Source organism: Periplaneta americana, chromosome 2 (genome assembly GCF_040183065.1).
Source record: "Periplaneta americana isolate PAMFEO1 chromosome 2, P.americana_PAMFEO1_priV1, whole genome shotgun sequence".
In the NCBI taxonomy this organism is placed as follows: domain Eukaryota; kingdom Metazoa; phylum Arthropoda; class Insecta; order Blattodea; family Blattidae; genus Periplaneta; species Periplaneta americana.
Genome location: NC_091118.1, coordinates 66,016,346 through 66,041,506, shown reverse-complemented (window position 1 = coordinate 66,041,506; position 25,161 = coordinate 66,016,346). Strand labels below are relative to the sequence as shown.

The 25,161-nt window shown below is 35.4% G+C and overlaps 1 protein-coding gene across 1 annotated transcript in view; it reads left to right on the top strand.

Moving 5' to 3' along the window:
- The first annotated feature begins 720 nt into the window (after positions 1–720).
- LOC138694311 (AP-4 complex subunit epsilon-1-like) overlaps positions 721–25,161 on the top strand; it is a 41,778-nt gene continuing 17,337 nt past the window's right edge. The window contains exons 1-7 of the mRNA XM_069817902.1: positions 721–984; positions 1,073–1,268; positions 8,556–8,752; positions 12,184–12,342; positions 18,811–18,944; positions 19,028–19,243; positions 21,988–22,361. Of these exons, the coding sequence (XP_069674003.1) occupies positions 868–984; positions 1,073–1,268; positions 8,556–8,752; positions 12,184–12,342; positions 18,811–18,944; positions 19,028–19,243; positions 21,988–22,361 (1,393 nt within the window). The 5' untranslated portion in view covers positions 721–867. The remainder of the gene's footprint in view (positions 985–1,072; positions 1,269–8,555; positions 8,753–12,183; positions 12,343–18,810; positions 18,945–19,027; positions 19,244–21,987; positions 22,362–25,161) is intronic.

Sequence of the window (25,161 nt, the reverse complement as noted above, 5' to 3'; positions counted from 1 at the left end):
CAGGAAGGTGAGTTTATAAAATATATACTTTATGAAAATAATATTTAAACCTTATGTATTTCATATTTCAATAATGGAAAAAAAAGGTGTTAATTTTTTCAAAAGAACACTATATCGAAAGTACAATACATTTTATCGTCTACTAGGCAAAGTGTCTGTGATGAGGCGATAGTAGCGATCCTGGTGGTTAGCAACTATCTATGGATGCATATTTAGTAAGTATTGAGTTTCGTGACTATATACTAGAGTAGACTGTGCTATTATTATAATGTTTGCAATTGCCAACTATTAAACAGCATTTTCCCATCATTTCTTAAATATTGGTGTTCTCAAAGTCTTTCGTGTTCTTTACCAGCATCCGGCGATGTCTTTACAAAACCAGTACCTTCTTCGATATGGTATATTTTTACGTATTCATATTAAATACAATATTTTCATATATAGAACTATTTCTTCTCTTTTATGATTTATTTTGCCGTTATGAGAGTTCAAGAAACTATTATTATCTCTCTTACATTACAAATTTGATTAATGACACGAAAATAGATCTAGCGGGAAAATCGCTCTATTGGATTACAAATTTGATTAATGACACGAAAATAGATCTAGCGGGAAAATCGCTCTATTGGCTACGCTGCCTCTCTTCCTCGGGCGCTAACAAATGCAAAGACGTTATAGAACAAATGACTAACAACTGGTTCAATATGGCGTTATGCGAAATGCATAAAGTAACATTTTCGTCTGAAATGTCATACACAAGAAAAAATTTTCTAGATGTGGACTGTGAAGATGTGCAATGTAATGGTATACGTGTTTGATTTGGATAGTATTATTTAAATTCATTAGTAACATACGAAAGAAAAAAAAATGTCAGGAATATTTGAAAAGACACTTGAATCAATTGGTTCTATATTGTCACCTTTGGGGACCAATATTGGGTTGAAAAATATGCTAGAAAGATGTATTGCTGCGCGAACAAGAAGGGTATGGATTAGTTTCTATCGGTGAATCCGTTTAAATTGTGCTTTTGACTTGTTAATTAGTGTTTCTTAAATGCATGTCTTTATTGTAGGAGGAGGAGTGGCTGATTCGTGACTGCCTCAGACTTGTAAGAGCAAAGCTTTCAGAACCTTCCAGCAAACCATCCATTATTATTAAATGCCTCGCATTTTCTATCTTTTCGGAACTATGTGGTTACAAAGCAGAATTTGCTTACATCCATGCTGTTAAGTTGGCTCAATATGGTTCTTTAGCCGAAAAGAAGATGGGTAATATTTTAATCAGTATTTTAATGTATACAATAAATTATTCTCAAGAAAGGTTAGGTAGACAGTAAATATTAATATATTTTAAACTATGGCAAGGATTAAAATACTGGTATGAAATTCTTGTACTGTTAAAATGGAGTCAACAACATGTAACTATTTCGTAGGCCTAACCATATTTTTGTTTTATATACTTTGTATGAAAATATATTTAGGACCCAGTACCGTTTACTCCGTTACGTCTATTACAAATCTTTAAAATCTTTTATAAAAACAGTCAGCCTATATATCCTTATTCCTTAGGTTTTTAATTTTAAAAGGAAAACCACGTCTTTTGAGAAAGGAAATGAAAAGTAAGGAATAGCCTATGTAAGTTTATTTTGCCTACCGTTATAATTCTATACTTACAAGCCCAATTCAAGATTACACAGTCATAAATTATCAACATTTCAGTTATCAATCCATTATTAGTGTAAATATTTGCTCTCGCTTACATAATCCAGCTACTAGTTTTCTGCTCTAAAAGAATTGCTAACTTGGGCAATTCTGTACAAGAGGGCTATCAAAGGAAGGCAAATTTTCAATGGAAAATATTTTTATTGAATGCACTCCTATCATGTGTATTTGAGGTTCAGGGGAATTTTTCCAAGAACCGTTAGATGAATTCATATTATTAGCAATGCTGCAACCTATAATTGGAGGAATGCATTTCAAGAGTCATTCAGTTACAAACATGGCCTACTCAGGATATCACGCGCGGTTATGTGAGTGTTTAAAGGCAAGAAGATTGGAGACGAAGTAGTGGATTTTCGGTCCTAATTTGGCGTTGCCCCTTAATTTTTCTTTTTGTTGTCAGTATGTATAACTCGATTAGAAGGCAAGTAGATAAATAAGTGATGCCTACTTTTGGTACCGCTATTGTACAGAATTTATACATAGGCCCTAATTTTATTAACACACGAATACTGTTTTCTAACCTTAATTTTATGTATTAATTAGAAGTAAATTCGCTTGGTACCCTTTCTGCATTGCATGAGCTAATGTTGCCTTTTATATATTTAACGAAATTACTATTGTATGTGGTATCCTCTTATTCCTAAAACTCAAAGGTAAATAATCACTTAACAGAATTTTAAAACTAAAGAATTTATATGTCTGTAAATGGTGGATTTAGGGATAGACCTGTGTATGTTTTACGCTCTTATACAGATCTATCTAATATTTGTTTAACACTGCTCATGGAAGCAGAGTGGAGATAGCATTACACAATTCACCAATCCACACTCAGAACAAATGAAATTTGCACACACAAATGTATGAATCAAGAACATGTCTGATAAGTCGTAGCATTAATGGATGAAAGATCAGGTAGGACCAAATTGATAGAATATTTTTGCAATTTATAATTTCATTGTGAATGTACTTGTCTTTTCAAAGATGCTGGAAATGTTCACCAATTGCTGCAAGACAGGTTAGGCCTAAATTACTTATAAACATGAGTGGGCGAAATGTCATTTGTCCAATTTGGAGACTAACGTGGCAAATTCAACTAAAATATATTAAATTACTGTATATTTCCGCAGATAAAACGAGGTATAAATTTCGAGCACAATACACTGTGTCCCAGAAGTCACGGTAGGATTTCAGAGGATTATATTTGTGAAATGAATAGAGGTAGAAATGTACTTAATATTGGTGCCAGATGAAAATAAAACTTTCAAGGTTTTTCGTCTCGAAGTTTGAGGCACTGAAGTATACAAAAGATTTTAACAATCGAACAAATGCAATCATTTTCATTGTTACAATTAATTATACAAGATGGATAGCCAAAGAAAAGTGCACTGTGGGGCACGTTTCCGAACAGGGGCAGCGGCATTTTCCCTAAGGTTAGAGCCCAGTTTATGTGTGTGTGTATTAATTGGAAAAAAGTCATATAAACACCCGTCCTATTCTCAATATTTTCTAGCCCCTAATTTTCGATTAATACACACACACCTAAACTGGGCTCTAACCTTAGAGAAAATTCTGCTGCCCCTGTTTGGAAGCGCGCCCGCACTGTTTTTTGTGGCTGGAAGAATTTGAATCTGTGACTGTTCATCGTCGTCAATTTCATTAAGCATGTTCACAGCAAACTCATACCTTTTGTGATAATCATCTGGATGAAGTGCATGTAACAATTGGAGTTTATAAAGAGTCAAATGAAAACGTTTCTTTAAAGCTCAATGAACTGTTGTTTTCGGAAGTCCTAATTGTCAGCCACATTTATGAACTGATTTCTTTGAACTCTGAAGAAATGCTGTTCATATGGCTTCTACTGTTTCATCTTCCAGTATGCTTTTTTTCCAATAGACTTCCAGTCCCTTTTAACTGTCTATCCCAACGATGAATGCTATTCTCGTGTGGCAGTTGCACTGTTGCCAACATATCACCCTACAATCTCGCTAATTTTTCAACAAAATGTAGCTAAATCTCTCCAAAGTTTGTTAAAAATTGCCCAGAAATATCGCTACAAATTAATAATAAATATCACTAAATTAAAATAAGAAAAACATACATATGCGGAGAAAAATATAATTTCCTCAACGTCACCCTTTTCTGCGGAGTTGGTTGTGTTGTTGACGGCTGTGATGTTGAGGTGGAGGGTGTGGAAAGAGCTGATTGTGAATACACTGCACTTCATCCAGTCATTGTTATTATACTTTCTGGCAAATTGCAAGTGTGTAAATTTTCACCCCAGCGATCACAATTTTTTTTGTGAAATCTAACTCTTTTTAAATCTTATATATTAAAATATATGAAAATCAGCAAAAACGACAATCTCATTTGCTTCACACAAACTGTCGGCACAAAATTCCAAAACTCAATTGTCTCAGGTCAGTTCGGAGTGGAAAATCTCCACGTTGCGGGGAAGAACCAAGAATTAACTAGAGCTCGCGACTCGTCATGTGCCAGTCAAAGTTGCCACCATTTATGGGTGTTGGAGCAGTACCATTGAGAGAGAGACCTAACCCGTGAGAATTATTGAATCAGCATCTTTAACTCCTGATCACTGATCACAAATATATGAGATCATGGCTTTCATGTATGAATCATTAGACGACTCAGTCATGCACCCATGCCTCTTCAAAAACTAAGAAGTGCATGACTTCAGTTGAATGTTTTAACAAAAAAGAAAAAGAAGAAAAAAAAAAGGAAAAGGAAAAAGTGTAAGAATATAAAAATCAGCAGAAAAGTCACTAATCGTATTTTACAAATTTTGTCGCCAAGACTGATTCAAAATTCCCTAGATTTAGCAACTTATCGCTAAATATGGCAACACTGGGTAGTTGTTCTTTAAACATGTGACAAAATTCACGTCGTACACAGGTCATGGATTCAAATTTTACTAAACACAAAAGAATATTGCACTTTTATTTGGACATCTATCCATCTTGTAAAATTAATTGTAACAATAAAAATTATTACATTTGTTTGATTGTTATCCTTTTTTTTTTTTTTTGTTTCCTTCAGTGTCTCAAATTCACAGACGAAAAATTTTTAGAATTTTATTTTCATCTGGCACAAATATTAAGTACATTTCTACCTCTGTTCATTAAAAAAAATTAATACTCTGAAACTCCATCATGACTTTTGGGACACAATGTATTATGGTTTTAGCTTATATTGTCTTTTAAGACAACGTCCAAACTATCAACTGTCATGGGGAAAAGTGAAAGTGGAAACAGTGACGAAATCCTTAAAAAACTGTGGAATTTCTAATGCTATGAATGGCACAGAGGACATTTGTTATGGAATGATTACTGATGACAAAGTAGAACCCGACTCACCACATTCAGAATGGAACCCATATAGTGACGCTGTCAACAATGAAAGTGTACACTCTTCGAAAAAAAATTTTGTCTCACAGATACTTTATAAGTTCCAGAAAGGAGACAGTGTGCATGCATGATTGGGGAACATGGGACCTGGATCACAAGAGAAGTACAGTACTAGTTAAGATAATAAAATTAGTTTTGTTTGGTTGTATATCTGATCATGTGCACTGCCTCCTTTCTGGAACTTGTGAAGTATCTGTGGGACAAAAATTTTTTCTAAGACTGTGCAAGAAGTATTTGATGATTTCTGTGTGTCGGACATGAATGAGATATGTTGGATTTTATAATGCTTTTATTAAATCTACATACTTAGACTTCAACAAACAAAATTTGATAACACAATCCCATGGGAAAAAATGGAACTCTCTGCATCAAAATCCACAGTTAATTCCCGATTTACCACGAAAATCGTCTGTAGCTGCATTTAGATTGGCAACAGGCCATGATTGTTTGGCCAAACACCTGCATAGAATTGGAATATATCAGTCCCCTAACTGCCCACTGTGCAACTAAAACCAAGAAATGGATTCGGAACACCTCAAAATCTGTGCTTCAGTGGCTGGTCATGCTAATATCTTTGAAAAATATTGGAGTGCAAGAGGTCAAATGACTTTATTGTCAAACGCCTGGCATTAGAAAACAACAACAACATAATGCTTTTAGTGTAAAACTTTAAGGTCTTTTTTTTTATACCTGCAATATAAGATGAACCCTGGTTTTGTGGATTTTAAATTTTAAATTATGATTTATTTAACAGCGCTCGCAACTGCAGAGGTAATATCAGCATTGCTGGTGTGTCGGAATTTTGTCCCGCAGGAGTTCTTTTACTGAATTAAATACTATTATAGTCACAATCATGTCATGGTATGAAAGAAAAATTACACAACTTCGAGCGGGAATCGAACCTGCGACTTCCTGTTCTCCGGTCAGGCGCTCTACCGCTGAGCTATCGAGTTCGTCTCACGCCAAAGGCTTGGAATTATCCTTTCATACTGGCGACTCTGTTATAGAGTACTGTCCATAGCGTCTGATCTAGTCAGCACTGCTTATGGCTTGAAAGAAACTTTTTACAAATGTAATCTTCATCTTACGATGTTTGGTGACGTATATACGTCCGATGATGTGACATATTAATGAATTTAAATACTATTATAGTCACAATCATGCCATGGCGTGAGACGAACTCGATAGCTCAGCGGTAGAGCGCCTGACCGGAGAACAGGAAGTCGCAGGTTCGATTCCCGCTCGAGGTTGTGTAATTTTTCTTTCATACCATGGCATGATTGTGACTATAATAGTATTTAAATTCATTAATATGTCACGTCAATGGACGTATATACGTCACCAAACATCGTAAGATGAAGATTACATTTGTAAACAGTTTCTTCACACCCATAAGCAGTGCTGACTACTGGGTGTTCATTTCAAAGTGTGTCATGACGTCACTGTTGTTGGGTCACCGATTTGAAGTGAGTTTCAGTTTATATGTTAGAGAAGTTGCCCATTATTTAAGGCTTTCTTCAATCTGAACTTGAGAACGTGTACGGTATAACTTGAACATCGTAGCAACAGATGGCGGTCTGTACGGTCTGTGTGCTACCATAACCTCTTTCGAACTGTGTTTTGCGCCGGCAAGTCGTACGCAGGGTATTTGTTATCATCGGTTGCGTACGGTAACATTCCACAACACAAATCAAATGCTCCGTGTCCATGTTGACCGTCGAAGTTAATGTCAACAAATACGTAAGTAATCGTCTTAACCCTCTCCCCATATCCCGACAGTACTTATTTCCAAACAGTTCACATTCCTGCCACTACCGGCGTTACCGTACGTATCGGCACATACTCTTCAGAATGAATGCCGTACTTGCTAGCCAACTTCTCTGCCTCTTAGATTATACACCTGAGCTGCGGAAGTGTAGGAAGATTGAATTCCCTAGGCTCATCAGCTAGCCACATGATGGCATACAGCGAGCCAAGACACATTTTGAACTGAACACCCAGTAGATCAGACACTATGGACAGTACTCTATAACAGAGTCACCAGTATGAAAGGATAATTCCAAGCCTTTGGCGTGAGATGAACTCGATAGCTCAGCGGTAGAGCGCCTGACTGGAGAACAGGAAGTCGCAGGTTCGATTCCCGCTCGAGGTTGTGTAATTTTTCTTTCATACCATGGCATGATTGTGATTATAATAGTATATGAATCCATTAATATGTCACATCAACGGACGTATATACGTGACCAAACATCGTAAGATGAAGATTACAGTTCTTTTACATGCCAGTAAATCTACTGACATGAGCTTGTCGCATTTAAACACATTTAAATGCCATCGACCTAGGCCGGAATTGAATCTGCAACCTCGGGCATAGAAGGCCAGCACTATACCAAGTACGCTACTGAGTCGACTGTTTTGTGGATATTTTTATGATTCAGCTATCTTCTTAGCTGCGGAAGTATACAGTAATTTCACATAATTTTAATACATTCCATAGTATTGTTCAAAAGAAAGACTTTTGAAACATGTAGATATACACTCACCCTAGTACACGACATAACTCTCCACAGCTTGATCTGCTGAAGAGGTGTGCAACTAGAAAATGGGTCACAGTCCTGCCATTTATCCGCAATATGTGGAACTCGAATCACATAAAGTAAAGTGGGTAGGCATTGGATACATACAAAATTGTTGAAACTGTAGGAGTAAATTCCAGTTGTTTCATTTCAGTTTCTCTGTAAATGTCTCTTTCGATTTTTTTCTCCTCATTTCTTTCAGAAATATGTGTCTCAGAAATCATTTGTCTTTTCTGATGCGAATTTTTTCACTGTTATTATGAATACAATAAAGAATTCATCAAGAAATATATTTAGAACTTCTCATGGCATTTTCTTTTGAATGTTGTATTGAGCCTGGAACAAATGTTAACAATTGAAGAGCAAACTCGCACTTATTTTTTATTTATATTAACCGCTTTTTTTTTTAATACATAAATCCCATTCTTTTATCAATTAAATTGTTTATAATTTTATATAAACATTATTTTAACAAAGTATTAATGATTAACAAAGTTTTCTAACTTTTCAATAATTTATGTATATATATATATATATATATATATATATATATATATATATATATATATACATATATATATAATTAATTAATTAATTAGTAATTATTAATTAAACCTCTAAAACTTCTCGATTTTTTAACATTTACAGACTTCGAGTTTTCTTATGATACTTTCGTTTCTCTTGCAAGTATTCTGACATTTCTCCATAAAATCAAACAGATGAACAATGTCATAGTGTTACTGTAATGTACCCACAGTTTCTGTTATGAATGGCAGACGTGATAGACTTTTTTGAACTGACAATTTTTGGGTTTATGATTGTTACTTTATTTTCAGGCTACTTGGCATGCAGTTTCCTACTTCATGAGTCAGACCCACTTTCTGTGTTGCTCGTGAACACAATTCTGCGCGATCTCACGAGCAAGAACATTTTTGTGATAGCTATGGCCCTGTCTGCAAGCTGCCATTTTATCCCTCCTGACCAAGCCCCCGCTCTCCTTCCTCTTGTGGACGACAAGCTCAAGCATCCAAGTGTAAGTACTTCACTACAGTCAGCTAAACATGCTGAATTATTAATATTAGAGGAGAAAAATTTGCTCTGGTGCTGGGAATCGAACCAGGGTCCTTGGTTCTACATACCAAGTGCTCTCACCTTTGAGCTACGCCGAAGTTCAATCCACAACACCGCATCGAACCCCTCTCCTCCAGTGTTTTTCTCTTTTGTGGCCTGACTCCAAGTTGGGCATGTATGCTGATTTTTATATTAAGTCAACTGCCTTTATACAAGCAGCGCACTCAGTTGAGTGACTTGGTGGCCGGGATTTCACAGTAATATGCACAGTAATCTGTACAGTAATATGTCCTTAGTACATAGAACCAAGGACCAGGGTTCAATCCCCGGCGCTGGAGCGAGTTTTTCTCCTCTGATATTAATTGTTACCATAATAGATGTATTCTATAGGACCAAAAAGTAATAATATTTACGTAGATGCTGAATTATGTTTAATAAAAGAATCTTAAGAATTGTGACATAATGATGATAGTGTTTAGCATAGAGCCCTGCATTTACTAATTTCGCTTGAGCATGAGAAAGCGATCAGGTAGTTGTGTATGAAACTGTTAGATGCTGTAAGTGTATGAAGCCTTATCACTTGTCACTAAACTTAGAGTGAGTGATGCTCGAAATAAGTGAAGCACATTCGTGACAGATGCCCTAGTAAACAGAATGGGGAAAGTAGATAGGTTATGAAGGCTGAACTTTTAAGCTACGAATACAAATTAAGCAAGCTTTTAGACCTCAGAAGTGAAGTGTGGAAAAAGTTTGTTACAGAACTAACATAAATCATTATTTAACTTCATTGCTCTCGGTTGTTATTCTTATATTAATTTTTTTTTCGAACTACAGCCACAATTTAATAAGGTATTTAATTTTGCATTATTTCTATGTTTGATCTAAAGACTTAATTTAATATAGAAATGATTTAATTTTCGTATAGTGTAGAAAATGAAAAATGTGAAATTAATTTTTATTGTTACAGCCAGGGTAGTGGGGTAGTGCCAGTGTGCCATGGCATCACCAATGGAAGAAAGAAAAAATATTATCCTAAAAAGGAGTTGTAATTGTTTATTTCTACACATTTTATTCGTATTTCATCTGAACAAGCGCACGCACGGATAGGGATGCACTCTTGCAGGATTTTTCCGAATGTTGAAGCCAATTCGGTGTGGCACTGTCTGTGTCCATATAACACTGTACAAAAGGCTACTGATTCAAGTTTATATGCGTTTCTTATGGCAGACACTGAGCCGAATTCAGTTTGACTCAGTAATTAACATTCCACCCGCTAGAGCGCAGTAATGCAGAAATTTCGCTAGATGGCAGGGTTGTTGGAGACGTTAGGCAGGGAACCATGAAGCGCAGACTTGTAGAAAAACACAAGTTAAAGTTCCGCGCAAAATCTTGTTACCAATGTAAAACTGATACACACAACTTGGATTTGAATATATAAATTATTACCCATTTAACTATAATGAATGCAGAGATAGTCAGTCATGGTTCTTTTTAGAGAGATAAATATTTTTTTCATATTATGTAACACTATTTGTTAACGTTGTGTAATATTTGTTTTATTTTGTGGCAACTAAATATCACTACAATGTTGCTAGTATTCATGCTTTTGTTAACAATACATGAAATCTGTGCAGGACATGAACAAGTGTTATTCAGGCTGCTGCCTTGGCTTCATCGGCCTGTTTAAATAAAGTGCAAACGTGTTCATTTATTATCTATAATATATCATTGTTCATTTCATATGTTTTTGCTAGTGATTTTACTACTTATAAAAGTTATTTGTATTTGACTTAACAATACGGTACTGAGAAAGTTTTGCATTATCTGTATTTGTAAATTTCGTTATTAGTTTCGGAAATGTTATTGTAACTGTTACTAGGTGCATTATTAACTGCACACCTGTAAAATAGCTGGTTTAATTAATGTTTTATTTAACATAATGTAAAACTGTGGTTATCACTAAGGAGCGGATTCCTATGTAATTAAATATTCTTTTTGCGTGTGATAAAACACAATTAAAAAAGTTTAAAATTCCGAACATGAAGTTTCAAATTTAAAACCCGAATTTTATTTCACATAAAAACACATATTTTCACAAAAAATTATGTAAATACATATTTTCAGGAAATCTATTATAAACACATAAATCTTAGAGTTTTTTTACTTAAATAATTTTTTTACAAGAAATTTTAAATATTTTAAAACTAAACCAATTATATCACTCAAAAGTACGTTATCTTTTTAAGAATTCTTAGTTGCTTCTTGTTTCTAAGCGCTGTGTGGTGTATCCATGATCCATTTTCGTAATAGTATCGCCTCAAGTTCTGAGAACTGCTAGGCAGCATATCAATGTTATTATTAGAGAATAAATTAACATGGACACACAATTAGGAATGTCTATTGTTGCTGAAGATAATTTCATTCCACACTTTGTTTGTGAAACACAACAGATAAGAGCTTGGGTATGAACATTATTTAATTTAAACAAATCTTTCGCCTCTCGCAAGGCAATATATATTATCTTGTTGTGATTCCCTGTTATCGGGCTTAGTCAATCGATATCCTTCAAGATATACTGAAAGATGGTTGTTTAAAAACGATTTGGCTTTCCTATTAGCAAATCTAAGCTTTTTGTGTGGCACCATAAAAAACTCGATACATCCGAAAACCTGTTGTCTGAAACAGGGAGGTGCGTGCCATGCAAATTACACTAGACTCACTACCAGGTTCAGAAGTACAAGTACTAAGGGACAAATTCCAGAATGTGTTTGGGAAAAACAGTGGATGTAAAAAAATGTGTGAAGTTGCTCAAGTATTGGAGGGTGTGCCTGTAGGTGAAATTGACGGTGTTTGTGTTTGTGACATTCCTCTCTTTAAATATGCACGTCTGACGTCCTGTGATGTGGAAAGATCGTTTTCACAGTCTAAGTCGTTGTTCAGAGATAATCGGCATGCATTTGTGATGGAGAATTTGGAGACGACCTTTGTTGTTCACTGCAATTCTCAGCCAACTACTAGCATTCAAGTGTGGTTTTTGAGTATGTAGTAACATTTTTTTTTTTTTTTCCAAGCTAAGTAAGGTATTTTTGTCATATTAAAAAAAAAAATATTTCTTTATTTTTATTAAATATTTTCGTACTTTTTAGCACATAAAAAATAAATATATTTAAATTTTTTAGCACATAAAAATCCGCTCCCTAGTTATCACCTTTCACTAGGGTGATTTGCATGCAAACTTTTTTTCATTTTGGCAACACCAGAATGCCTCACCGGCTCCCACTGATTACAGCACAAAATATAGTACAGTAAATAGAATGACAAGTCAGAACGAATATAAATATATTTTATTGTAGTAAGTGTACATATTTATCACGATTGTGTGGCTTCTTACAGGAATACATTCGTAGCAAAGCTGTGATAGTGTTACACCATTTCCATCGAAGATGTCCTCAGCTCTGTGCCGGCTACTTGGACCACATCCGAATCATGCTTGGTGATAAAGATCCAGGTGTAGTGGCACATGTACTGCAGTTCCTCTCAGATGTCGCTCAGGTAGAGTGCCATGCATGGACCATAAACTGTTCACTTTTGGTATTTGGTAATTCTTTATCTAACATTTCATTTCAACTATGGATGTCTGTAGGTGATAAGACGAGTGTATCAATGATGTTTAGGTAAAAGGGCTTATCCCACAAAAGAAAAAATTTTCAAGAACAACAAAAATTAAATTTTAACACATTATGATTAGTTACCATATGCAGGAATGTAAACATAATTGTCAAAAAACATATCTTCGTGTTTTGTAATTAAATTTTTTACTAATCACAGCAAAAAAAATCACATTTACAAATGAGGATTAAGCCCTTTTACCTAAACACCATCGATATGGTGATATTTAGCAGTAATGAAATGACAGAATCGAAATGTTGAGAGAAAATCTACCCCACAGCTGATTTCTTTTTACGAATTTTCTGCCTGGGAATCTTTTCTTTAATAAATGGCCACCAGCTAACATTTTTTTTTTTTTAGTATAGTTTAGACACAATTTTTTTCATTAGGCGATTCCAGTTGTAATTGAGGACTGTTTTTGCAAAACTTGCTAACAGCAAAATTTGCAAAATTGAGATTTTGATTGATTTCTTAACATAAGGCAGGCCTCTACATGATTTCAAGGCGTCTCAGTAAAATTGGTTTATTTCTCTTGATTGTAGTGTGTCAAACTGTGATCGTTTTTTCAAAACTTGCTTTCTGCTATAGGTGAGAGTTACAGCAAAACTTGCTTACTATAGTGTTTTGTCTCTCCTGTAAAATTTAGTTTTTTCAGTTAGCAAGTTTTGCAAAAACAGCCCTCAATTGGCGAAATTTAGAGCAGTGACAGGAAGTTCTTTTGGTAAGATTTCACTTTTCTTTCTCTGCTCTTTCCATGCCCAATTTTTTTTCAATTTGCTACTACTGGTGCTAACCCTGAACTGTTGGAATTCTTTACGGTACAAGATGGGAAAATATAATTATGGTGGATATCGGTTCAACCAAATGACATAAACTCATTACAGTGGGGCCATTGTTAGCGGTAAGTTATAAATATGAATTGTTCTGGTGAAAATACATGAAAATTATCCTGACAGATATTAAATATAATTTATTAAGAGAAATTAATAAATATTGACATTATTTTATATCCCTAGTAGTGTTTTGAATTATTTATGGAGTTTTATTAATACATTCGTTTCATAGGACATAATGTGATAATGGGACTAATTAATATTTTATTAGAATAATAGTTCCTATATAGTACTTAAATCGGATGTTGCTGGGTCAAATTATGAAATATTTATGATTTTCGATTTATAGTGTTAGTGTCACTTTATAATAATAATAATAATAATAATAATAATAATAATAATGATAATTGAAGCGTCGGCTGGAACAACATTGTAAGTTACAAAATTTTCATTTGGCGTGTTTCTGTGTAATAATGTTGTATGTGATGTTACCTTGCTATACTCTTTGTCCTGCAACTGTCCATCAATGCAGTACGTGAAATTTGTCCACTCAAAAGTTTGCTACCCTATAAGAACAACGTTGTACGTGTAAATTTTACCAAATGTAATTTATAATGTTGTTCCAGCCGACGCTTCAATTATTATTTATTTATTTATTCATTTATTGATATTTATGTGCTGGACAACAGCCATTGGAATATGGAATGTATAGTGAACAGCTTTATTACATTTTTATACCGCTAATTCTAAAGCACAGATAGCTGTATGTCGTGCCCTAACATATCTGCTGTTTAAGGTTAAATATTTTAAACTTAATTTAAATGTTTTATTTTGTCAAAGATAATGTCTTATACAGAGTGATTCACGAGGCATTACCGACACTTACGGAGCTTATTTCCGAAGATATTATGAGCAAAAGATGTAATATAAACATGTGTCCTAATCTCAATATTTTCAGTGTTATACTAATTTGAAGTTGTTAGTTCTTAGTTTTAAGGGCAAAAGAATATTACAAATAGAATGAAGTACCTATTCAGAAGTATAATTTCTTTAATTGGCTAGTGTTCGGAAGCTAGAAATGTGTTGTTAATTGCTTTGTACAGATTTTGTTTTTCAATTTTTAACTAAAAATTACATAATTCTTACGACTTTAGGAATTTGATTCTTTACATTTTAATGTTGCATCCTAGTGTACAGTCTTAAAGAATTTACAAGAGTAGCTTGATTTGTAACATGTGTAAGACAAATGTAATTTTGTAGTTAAAAATTGAAAAAAAAAATCTGTACAAAGCAACTATGGAATTCACAACACATTTTTAGCTTCGGAATACTGACTAATTAAAGAAATGATACTCCTGACTAGTTCATTCTTTATCTGTAATATTCTTTTACCCTTGAAACTAAAGAATAATGGTTTCTTACAAACTTATTCTTCAAATTAGTGTAATTCTGAAAATATTGAGGATAGGATCCATGTTTATATGACATTTTTTGCTCATACTGTCTCTGGAAATATGCTCCGTAAGTGCCAGTAACTTCTCGTGAATCACTCTGTATATATCATCATCATCATCAGCCTTCAAGTGTTAGACTTCAGTGGATCTGTTACGGTCTCTTGCCAGCGTTTCCTAGGTCTTTCTAAATTTCTTTGACCTCTTGGGACATACTACAAAATCTGCCTGGGCCTTCTAGAGCGATCCATCCTCTTGACATGTGTTGCCACTGAAGCCTGTATCGCTGCAAACAATGGACAATAGAGCCAATTTTTAATTCCTTCAGAATATCTACATTCCAGTGATGTTTGAGAAGAAAGTATCCAGCAGTTTTTCGCATGAATCTCATTTCAGCAGTTAGCCATCTTTCGTCGCAATTTCTTAGTGTCCATGCTTCACTGCCATAAGCCAAAACTGGTCATGCGAGACTTTTGTAGATTTTCAGCCTTGTATGTCTTTGTACTTGGGAAGGTTTGAATACATTGTTGATGGTTCCAGCCTAGATCATATATGTAACAGATAACTCCTCGCTACGTTAAAATCGGCAGCACTTTGAAGAGAACAACCGCCAGGATCACCACCCGTCTGCCATAAATGAACACGAGATAGCAGCACAGTCGCTAATGCAATTCAAATGGGAATTATGACGTGACTCCTTATGTAACAACTAGATGGCAGCGTAGTAAACCTGACAAAAGTTGTTAACCTCAAAGCCTATAAGCCCGACATATCTGTTACATATATGATCTAGGGTTCCAGCAATTTTTAGAAATTTTGAGATTTTGTTGTCTATATCATCATCAGTGATGTATGATAGATTATAACCTAAACAGTTGAATGAATTCACACGTTCCATTAATGTGCCATTTCTAATGATTTTGGACGGAACTGGAATTTTTCCTAAGAAGGCCCTTTTTTTTTTTTTTTTTTTTTTTTTTGTTGATATTTCCATATTAAATTTTGAAGCAGTTATTTGTAAGTTGTGGATGGCTCATTGCAGTTCATCTTCTGATGTTGCAATGATAACTTGATCATCAGCAAACAGCAGAGTGTCGAGGCAAGTGTTCCAGTTGATTTGTATTCCAGCATGATGGCTTTGCCTCCAAATTTTGAGGATGTGGTTCATATATATGATAAACAAAAGTGTAAGAGTCCACATCCTTGTCTAACACCTTGATTTATTGGGACCCAGTTAGATGTTTCATGTTCAGTTTGTATGGTAATTTCATTCTGGTTATATAAGTTGTAGATACTGGGGATAACTTGATTTGGCACATTATCATGGCATAGAATTTCGATAAGAATGTTTCTGTTTACTTTGTCAAATATATTTTGTTACATAGTCACAAACCATAAAATTTAAAAAAAATTTACACATAATGTTCAGCATGTTATCTTTCTCCCATTTTTATGAACACAATGGCAAAATTTTACCAAGAAAGATAAATTTCTTTCGACTTACTGTCATGGTGAGAAGTCATCAGCAAGCATCATTTTTTATGTATAGCATTTGATACAACAATCTTTCGATTAAGTGATTTCAGTTATGACTGAAGTTCTTGCAACAAAAGAACCTACTTCTGACAGCTCTGTCTGTAACTCTGTTTTTAAACTTTCTTCTATCTCCTATCCACATAGGTCTGCCAGTAGAAATTAGACTTGTCACTCACTTTTCTGGTGCCACAAGGCAAGTGAAGATGGCAGTGCTACATAGATTCTTAGCTCAATTGTGATTGCATTATAAACACTTACTTTTGCACTTATCAGTAATAAAAGAAAATCTCTGCCTGCCTCTGGGTAGTGGGAAGGGAAATGCTGCTATCTTTAACACTGTACTCTGGTCCTTTACCTTCTGTGTGCATCACTAGATACATCAAAAGTAAATTATTTTGTTCCGGTAACAATAGTAATGTTTTATCTTGTGCCTTTTTCCTCTTGATAGATTGGACCTTCGACATGTTCTAATCTCATCCTATCTTTCCATTTGCTGATCGGCACTTTTTCCTTGTGAATCGTAGTCACATCATATTGAGACAGTCATGGCCTGTTGCCAATCTAAATGCAGCTACAAACAATTTGCGTGGTAAATCGGGAATTAACTGTGGAATATGATGCAGAGAGTTCCATTTTTTTCCTTGAGATTGTGTTATCAAATTTTGTTTGTTGAAGTCTAAGTATGTAGATTTAATAAATGTTTTCATAGAGTAATACATAGATTTAGTAACAGGTCTGTAAGTAGCAGTGCTGCCCTTCTTTGCTAAAGCATCCACATTCTCATTTCCCAGGATTCCACAATGGGATGGTATCCATTGGAATACAATTCTTTTATTGAGTGTTATTAATTGAGAGAGCATTTTAATTATTTCTGCTGTTTGAGATGAAGGTGTGTGGCTAGAGACTATTGATAGAATAGCTGCCTTGGAATTGGACAATATAACTGCATTTTTTAATTTATTGATGTGGCATAGAAGATTCCTGAGACTTTCACTTATTGCAATGATTTCTCCATCAAAACTTGTTGTTCCATATCCAAGAGATCTATAAAGTGAAAAGAGACAGCATGTAACACCTGCACCGGCACCTTGTTCTCTGGAGATCAAGTGTATAAATGAAGCCAGTAATACATAGTAATGTATGTCTTAATTTCTGTCTATCCACACTTTAAATACTGGTTTTGCTATGGTGTCGCCTGGACCATTGACCAATACAAGTTATAAATTCAAGTTGGAGCAGGATTTGAATGCAGGCCTGTGGCTTATAAACCCAGTGCACTAGCACTGAGGCATCATGATGGTACATCTAGCTAAACTATACAATTTATGATTGAAGTTTTTAGAATTACAAAAAAAAAGTATAATTGAAGTTAAATATTTCACCTTTTAGAATTACAAAATGTTCTTCCTGTGTATCATTGGTTACACAATACAGAACTGGATTGTTGCAAAGCACACAAAATATTATGTTGAGTAAGTATGCGTCATCTTCACGACAAATTTTCCGATGATGCAATCTAACTTTTATTTTAAAATATAGCAGGACTTACAAATTTCTATTTTGAGTCTAACCACCATATTTAATTCGGTTTTTAACCACTCACTTTCCATACATTGATCATATTCTTACCACTATTAGTTTCGTGTATCATGATAGTCCTCGAGTATACAGGATGTTACCGAGGTGGTGTTACAAACTTTCAGGGATGATGGTGAAGGGCACATGTATCAATTTGAGATAAGGAACCATTGTCCGGAAATGACTGATCGAAAGTTATAAGCAAAAATAGTTGTATAGAAATGGAATTGTAATTTGGCTCCATGTGCCCTCCTTCCCTTAACTTTTGGAACAGTCGTGGAAAAATGGTATGGGCCGGATGTCTCCTGTGTGGGTACTTGTTCCGATACAATCTGTGAGCTTGTCTACTGTTCCCATTGGTTCATCCGTATTCGAAAATCAGGTCTGCTTATTCCACTCTCGTGTACTCCTCCATTTCACTAGGACTGATCGACTGGACCCTGCAACTTGTACACATACACTGCTGTCTACAGACGTGCATATCAGGACCAACCATGTCCGTTACACATTACACTATCTGCATTGCTTTATTGTAGTTTCCTGTCCCCATCCCTCAGACAGCGCACTGAATGGAATACTGTAAGTAGACAACATAAACAACATCAGATGAATACATTACGTGTAAGATGTATAGATAAATACATATAAATAAGGTGTACAGAGGAATAAAATTATTTCATTTCCACAGAACTATTTTTGCTTGTTACTTTCGACTCGGTCATTTCCGCACCAGGGTTCCTTATCTCAAATTGATACATGTGCCCTTCACCATCATCCCTGAAAGTTTGTAACACCACCTCGGAAACAGCCTGTATATTTTGTTGAAATTGAATTCTCTCTGTTTAATTGTATAACTTTACGTCCAGTAACCAGGTAATTGTCAAAATTACTTTTCAGACCATATTTTTTCATCAATATATAGTGCATGATAATAATAATCATCTCTCCATTAGGATTTGCCTGGTGTGGTGTTGGATATAACTCCATCAATTATCCAAATTCAATGTCAGATCTTGGATGGCAAACTTCCACCAGAGTACACTTACCGAGGACTGCATGCACCCTGGATGCAAATATCCATAATCAGGTGATCTGTCAGTTGTGAAGTGACGATAAAGTTGCCAAATCTGTGTGCTCAGTTCTACATTACCATGCGACATTTTGTTTAAGGTTGCTGCGATATCTGAAACAACCTAATGAGACTGTTTACAAGCTGATTCAAAAGACATTACAAATAGCAAAGAGCAAGGGAGATGAAGCCATAGGGGCGGCCATCATCAGTGAGTGCATTACCACTCTGGTGCATCACAGAGCAGGAGATGAACTCCTGGCCTCATCACTGCTTTGTGTGGTCGACCTCATGGGCAATGTTAGTGGAAACTTCAGGTAAACTTATAGTATATTATGGTTTTATGTGAGATAGACTGTTCTTTTTCTGTTCACAAGTCAATTATAATGAGAATTAGGATTCTATGTACAAATGCTGTCTCATAAGTAGGGAAAGGAAGTTCATGCATTTGCATATTTGTTCTCTATCGTTGTGTGAATATGCTGAAAGATTATCTACACGAATCACAAATTTCTGAATACAATGATATTACTTTTATTGTGCATAAAAGTGCATATTTTGCCTTTATTTATAGAAACATCATATTTTTAACATTTATGGAGGGAAACTCCATATTACGGTATGTATGTTTATTTGTCTTTCCCTCATTTTTAAAAGTGTGTAACCTCTTAAATACGACTAATTTATGTTTATAAATTTCGAACGTAATGATGACGCCCTCATAGGAACCTCTCAAGTTAGCAATTGATATTCCTTTACTGCAGTCTTTAGCAGATTTCGATAGAATAATATCCAGTTGAACATCAGTTCCAGGAAATGTAGGAGATAAAATGAACGAGAAAACAGCAAATATTCTTTCCAAAAACCTTGGCTATTATCAACTTAAAGAAAGTCAAGATATTCTCGAAGGAAAAACACCCCAAAAACCAACAAAATTTTCTAGAGAACAGCTCACAGCTTTTGTGCAAGCCCCTTTTACTTTTCGCGCTACAAAGCTAAGCTGAGAGACAACAGACGAAGAATGACAACAGAAAACATACGTCACTTCTTAGTTGTGAACTGTAACAGCATAAATGAAGCATTCAGCAATGAGACAAGCACTTCAAAATCCATAGACTAAACGTAAGTTACTTATACCTTATTATTCTGTTAAAATAATCTCAGACTAATAATGCATATTTTGTAGCATATTTATCTATTTTTACGGCATAAATGCATACATATTCTTCACGTTTTTAGGATATGAACTTCCTTTCCCTGCTCATAACTAATGTCGATTTTGGAGCAAAATTTTAGTTGGAATGTGTTGTGACATAATCTAATCTTCAAAGTAAAGGCATTTAGATTCTATGTTCTTGAGCCACCTTTCAGTGAGGTTTGTTATCTCAGTACTATTTTTTTTATGTGAAGAATTTGGTGACACCCATTTCAACAGCTTCCAAGCTTTAGAAATTTCTTTCACGCAGGAATTGGGCCATGGATCGAAACAAATGATAATCTGAAGGAGCAACATCAGAGCTATATTATGCCGAGTGTGGTAATAGTTCGAGTCCTCTCAATTCTTAGATCTTTTCCATGGTTGGTTGAGTGATAAAGGGACTCACATTTCCTGTTGCAAGAGAATTCTATTTTGATTAACTAATGCTTTATATCTCTCACTCTAAACTTCATGAACTCATTCTAGCTGTTGAGAATAAAGATCTGCATGTCCATATGGAACGAACTTCTAGTGAATCACACCTTCAAAAATTAGACACATAACATTGCTTTGGAGCCAAACTGATTTTGTTTGACTACGATTTTGGTAGGGTGACAGGGATTGAGGCATTGTTTTGAGGTGTTAGAGTTGCGATAAATTGTATTTTTTACTTGTTCTTAACCCAAATTGATAAGGAGGCCATTCTTCTGGAATTCCTATTAGGGACGACTATATTGTATATAAATATAATAAATTATTCTCTGTATTAGACCTTTGGCATGTTATAAATTTTCCAGTTGTCTATATCGCAGATAGGTTGCGCACTTGTTTATCACAGCAATAATGAAATATTTTGCGCCAAATTAAAACTGTCTCTTATTGCACCGTTTTCCAAACAGAACTTCTAGCAATTAATGAAGCTATAAAATTATATATTAACAACGAAAACACAGTATGCATATTTTAGTGATTCCTAAGCTGCCTTTCACTGCATTGCTGACAAGTATAACCTTCACCCATTAGCGATGGAGGCAAGGGAATTACTTCAAAAGTACTTGCACCACATGTGCCTCACTTGGGTCTGTGGATACAGTGATGTAAGAGGAAACGAAAGAGCTGATGAGTTAGCAAAAGCAGCAGCCTCCAGTACAGAAACTCCGACCTACACTTTACAACCGGTATCACATATTATGAAGAAACAAATAAGACAACAGATTCATCAAAACTAGAACATTATATGGACGACAAGCACAACAGAATCATTAACGAGTGACACCTACTTCCCAACAATCTACGACCTATTCAAAACTCATCACTTCACACCTACTTACATATCAACGCAATTTCTTTCTGGACATGGGAAATTTGGAACTGACTTCGACAGATTCAACGTATCAGCAGACATCGACTCTTACTTGTTCCTGCCGCGAAGACCTTCATAGTGTGAAACACCTTCTGTTTGACTGCCCCATGATTGAAGTAAAGAGATTTAAACTAAAGACACACCTCCTGGACTATAACATCGAGTACAGCACTCCACTATGTAAAGTGATTAAAAATAAACAGAATTTATAAATATGTTAAACTTTATCTTTAAAAGACAGTAAGGCTATCTTTCATCATTATTTGTGTACATACAATAAGTAGTATATAACTAAACTAAAATCCTATCATACCACTTGGTAAATTAGGGTTCTCTTTAGTGGATATTTAATTAATAATAATAATAATATCCATGTGGCAGTCCTGTGATGGGGAAAGTTTTTGTAAATTAATAAATTTTCTGTACTGCATTCATATTAAAATAATTCATCTGAACACTTTTTCTTTCACTTGATCAGCTCGCCTGTTGTGTGGTTGCAGGTATGCAGGTCTGAGCCTGCTGGAACTAGTGTTGGAGCGGTACAAGCTGCCACTGTCCGCTGCACAGCAGGAAGTTGTACTGTCCAGCCTGCGGCATCCCGATGAAGCCATGAAGCGGCGCACACTCAGTCTGCTGTGCACTGTGGCAGAGGCCCACAATGCTGAGGCTGTGTGCACACAGGTTGCCGACTACGTGCGCGACCAGTGCACTCAGAGCCCCCATGACCTGGTGAGCAGGGCCGTGGCTCTCACTGACAAGTTCCCCGACCCTCACACCCATTGGCATATTGCTGTGCTGATCCGTCTCCTGCCCCTTGCGCAGCACAAGCAGGCCAAGGCCATACAGCGGCGTATACAGCTCACATTGCTTGAAGGTTAGCATACTCCAAAAAATGCTATTCTGTTGGCTCAAGTTGTGTTTGTCAGTTTGTTTTGGTCTCTTTGATTGAGTTGGGTTATTAGTAGAACCCGGATTTATATGCAAACTAATGTAACATATCGATGGCTGAGCACCAGACTGCTCCAAGACCAATTTACTAAATTTTTCAGGAGAGCTGTTTTAAGTTTTTGACTTTCGAAACTGTAATAATATATTACCATATACCACAGTATGTTGGTGGCATGTCTTTAAGAATGTTTTTGGCATTGTTAATTAATCAATCTTCTTAATGTATCCAGCTGTTTGCTGACAACATAAAGTCCACTATAGTCCATTGTAGTCTATTCAGTTGTTGTTTTTCACGAGAAATGAGGGATATTTTGATCGGTGTTCATTGTAGATGCCTTTTGCTAGTAGCCAGAGGTGGGGTGTAGTCAATAGGCTATATACTGCAGGGTTGTATCTTCTGAAACTGGTACTGATGATTTTAATTTACTGCTTTTGTGGTTTATGGATGGACAGTATAGAAGAATGTGTTCCAGATCTTCATCATGATTATTACACCACAGACAAGTAGGATTATTAGAAATGTGAAATTGGTGTAAGTACAATTGAGTGACAATGTGATCTGTTCTGGCTCTTCTTAAAAATGTTTGAACATGTCTGGGCAAGTTTTTGTACATTTCCAGATACCCTCTCGTGGGTACTGACCTTGTCGTGGTGAGGGGGCTTAAACTTGTTGTTTAAGCTAACAAGTAACGAAGAGGTACCCACATAAGCTGCATTACCACCAACGCAGTCCCACTATATTTTTCACTGTTTATATTCATGGAGTCCCTCAGTGTAAAATTCTCCGGAGGTAAAAAATTGTTAATTAATAAAAAATTAATTTTATTCCTAAATATAAGTGGGCATGATGTAAGGAAATCATTATAGCAATAGAACTAAAGTGTTCCATGTCCAGTTGAAATCAATAAATGATTAATTTTTTATGTAACGAACAATGATACAACACATTTTCCTCTTATTCTTTCAATATAAAGGTAAAGGGTAAAGGTATCCCCGTAACATGCCATGAAGGCACTTGGAGGGCATGGAGGTAGAGCCCCATGCTTTCCATGACCTCGGCACTAAAATGAGGTGGTGTGGTCGGCACCACACTCTGACTGCCTTTTACCCCCGGGAAAGACCTGGTACTCAATTTTATAGGAGGCTGAGTGAACCTTGGGGCCGTTCTGAAAGTTTGGCAACGAGAAAAAATCCTGTTACCACCTGGGATCGAACCCTGGACCTTCTAGTCCGTAGCCAGCTGCTCTACTAACTGAGCTACCTGGCCGCCCATTCTTTCAATATAGCATTCCAAATTTGCCTGTCCACTAGAGATAAGTATTTTCTTTTCCTTTTTTTTTACCCCCACTGATACACCATTTCCTCAGATGATATTATACTGTAATTGAAGAGAAGTACTTGCACAGAGATTTAATATCCTGTATCTTCTTCTTACCAATTTTCCGAACACTAGCACTTAATGTTTGTGGGATAAGTGGTTGCATACTGGTATTATGCTATGCCCTGGTTTTTTTTAGGTTTCATTATGACTTCTTTTTTGAATTCCTCTTCACCAAAGATGTATTGTTGTCCAGCTTTCCTCTTTAATTTCCTTTTTTCAAGCCTTCAGAATTCTTCTTTCTCTTTCTACTTACTGAAACTGATGTTTGAGAGAATTCTTCACTAATATCTCGTGATGTCCCTGGCTCTTGCTCCACTGAAGAAACATGGATTTGTTCATTAGTATGTGTATTTATCTTACCATTTACATTTTGTAATACTTCCTGAGAAATGTTATGCACAACAGAAGTATTTTTGTTTAGGTTTTTGCCTTATGCGAGAATCTGTAATTTGGATAATATATTTTTTTTGTGGAGTTTCTATATATTATAATTCTCTGCTTGAAGTAGAATCAACATGGTAACCTGTGTCTTTCACGCTCTTATCCGAGTTCCAATCCATTTCAAACAATGAAATTAAACTGAAATTATCACAAACAGTCTGCTAAGAAGTCCGAGAGCATAAATATGCAATGCACCATTAAAGAATTAAGCAGGCTAACCAACATTCTTTACACAAACACACTAGAAATTAAAATTAAACTAAGTAATAACGAAAACCTTAAAATAACCTATAAAATCCATAAAAACTGTTCAATTTTAATTAAAGAAAGTCATATTTAGCCTTAGGAGAGAGTCGGGTAGTATCGGACATCGGGTCATATCGAACAGTGCGTTTCTTTCATCTACCACCATATGGTAGTACCTGAATGACATGGTTACGTTTCTCTATGCGACATCACAGAAACGTAACCATGTCAATCAGATACTATCATCTGTGGTAGATGAAAGAAATTCACTGTCCGATATTACCCAATGTCCGATACTACCCGACTCTCCCCTAAATGACAAGAAATTATGATACAAATAAGATACAGTATTTAGTTGTAAACATCTAAACACAGAGCAAATGATGGTAATAGGTAAAATTGGATATGGAACATTATGGAATGGAAATGTAACTACATAAAGGACATGGAAGAGTTTGGAATAGCATCATAGAAAAATTATGGGGAGGAATATTTACAATTTTGTTCGATTCATACATGCAGACAAGGACATGGAACACAATGGAACATAAAAATCATTTTATTAAAAAGTAGGACTTAGAACAGTCTGGTTCTCAGCCATCGATATGGAAACATGGTTTTCTTCGATTATCATGACAGTAGTAATCATTTAATACGT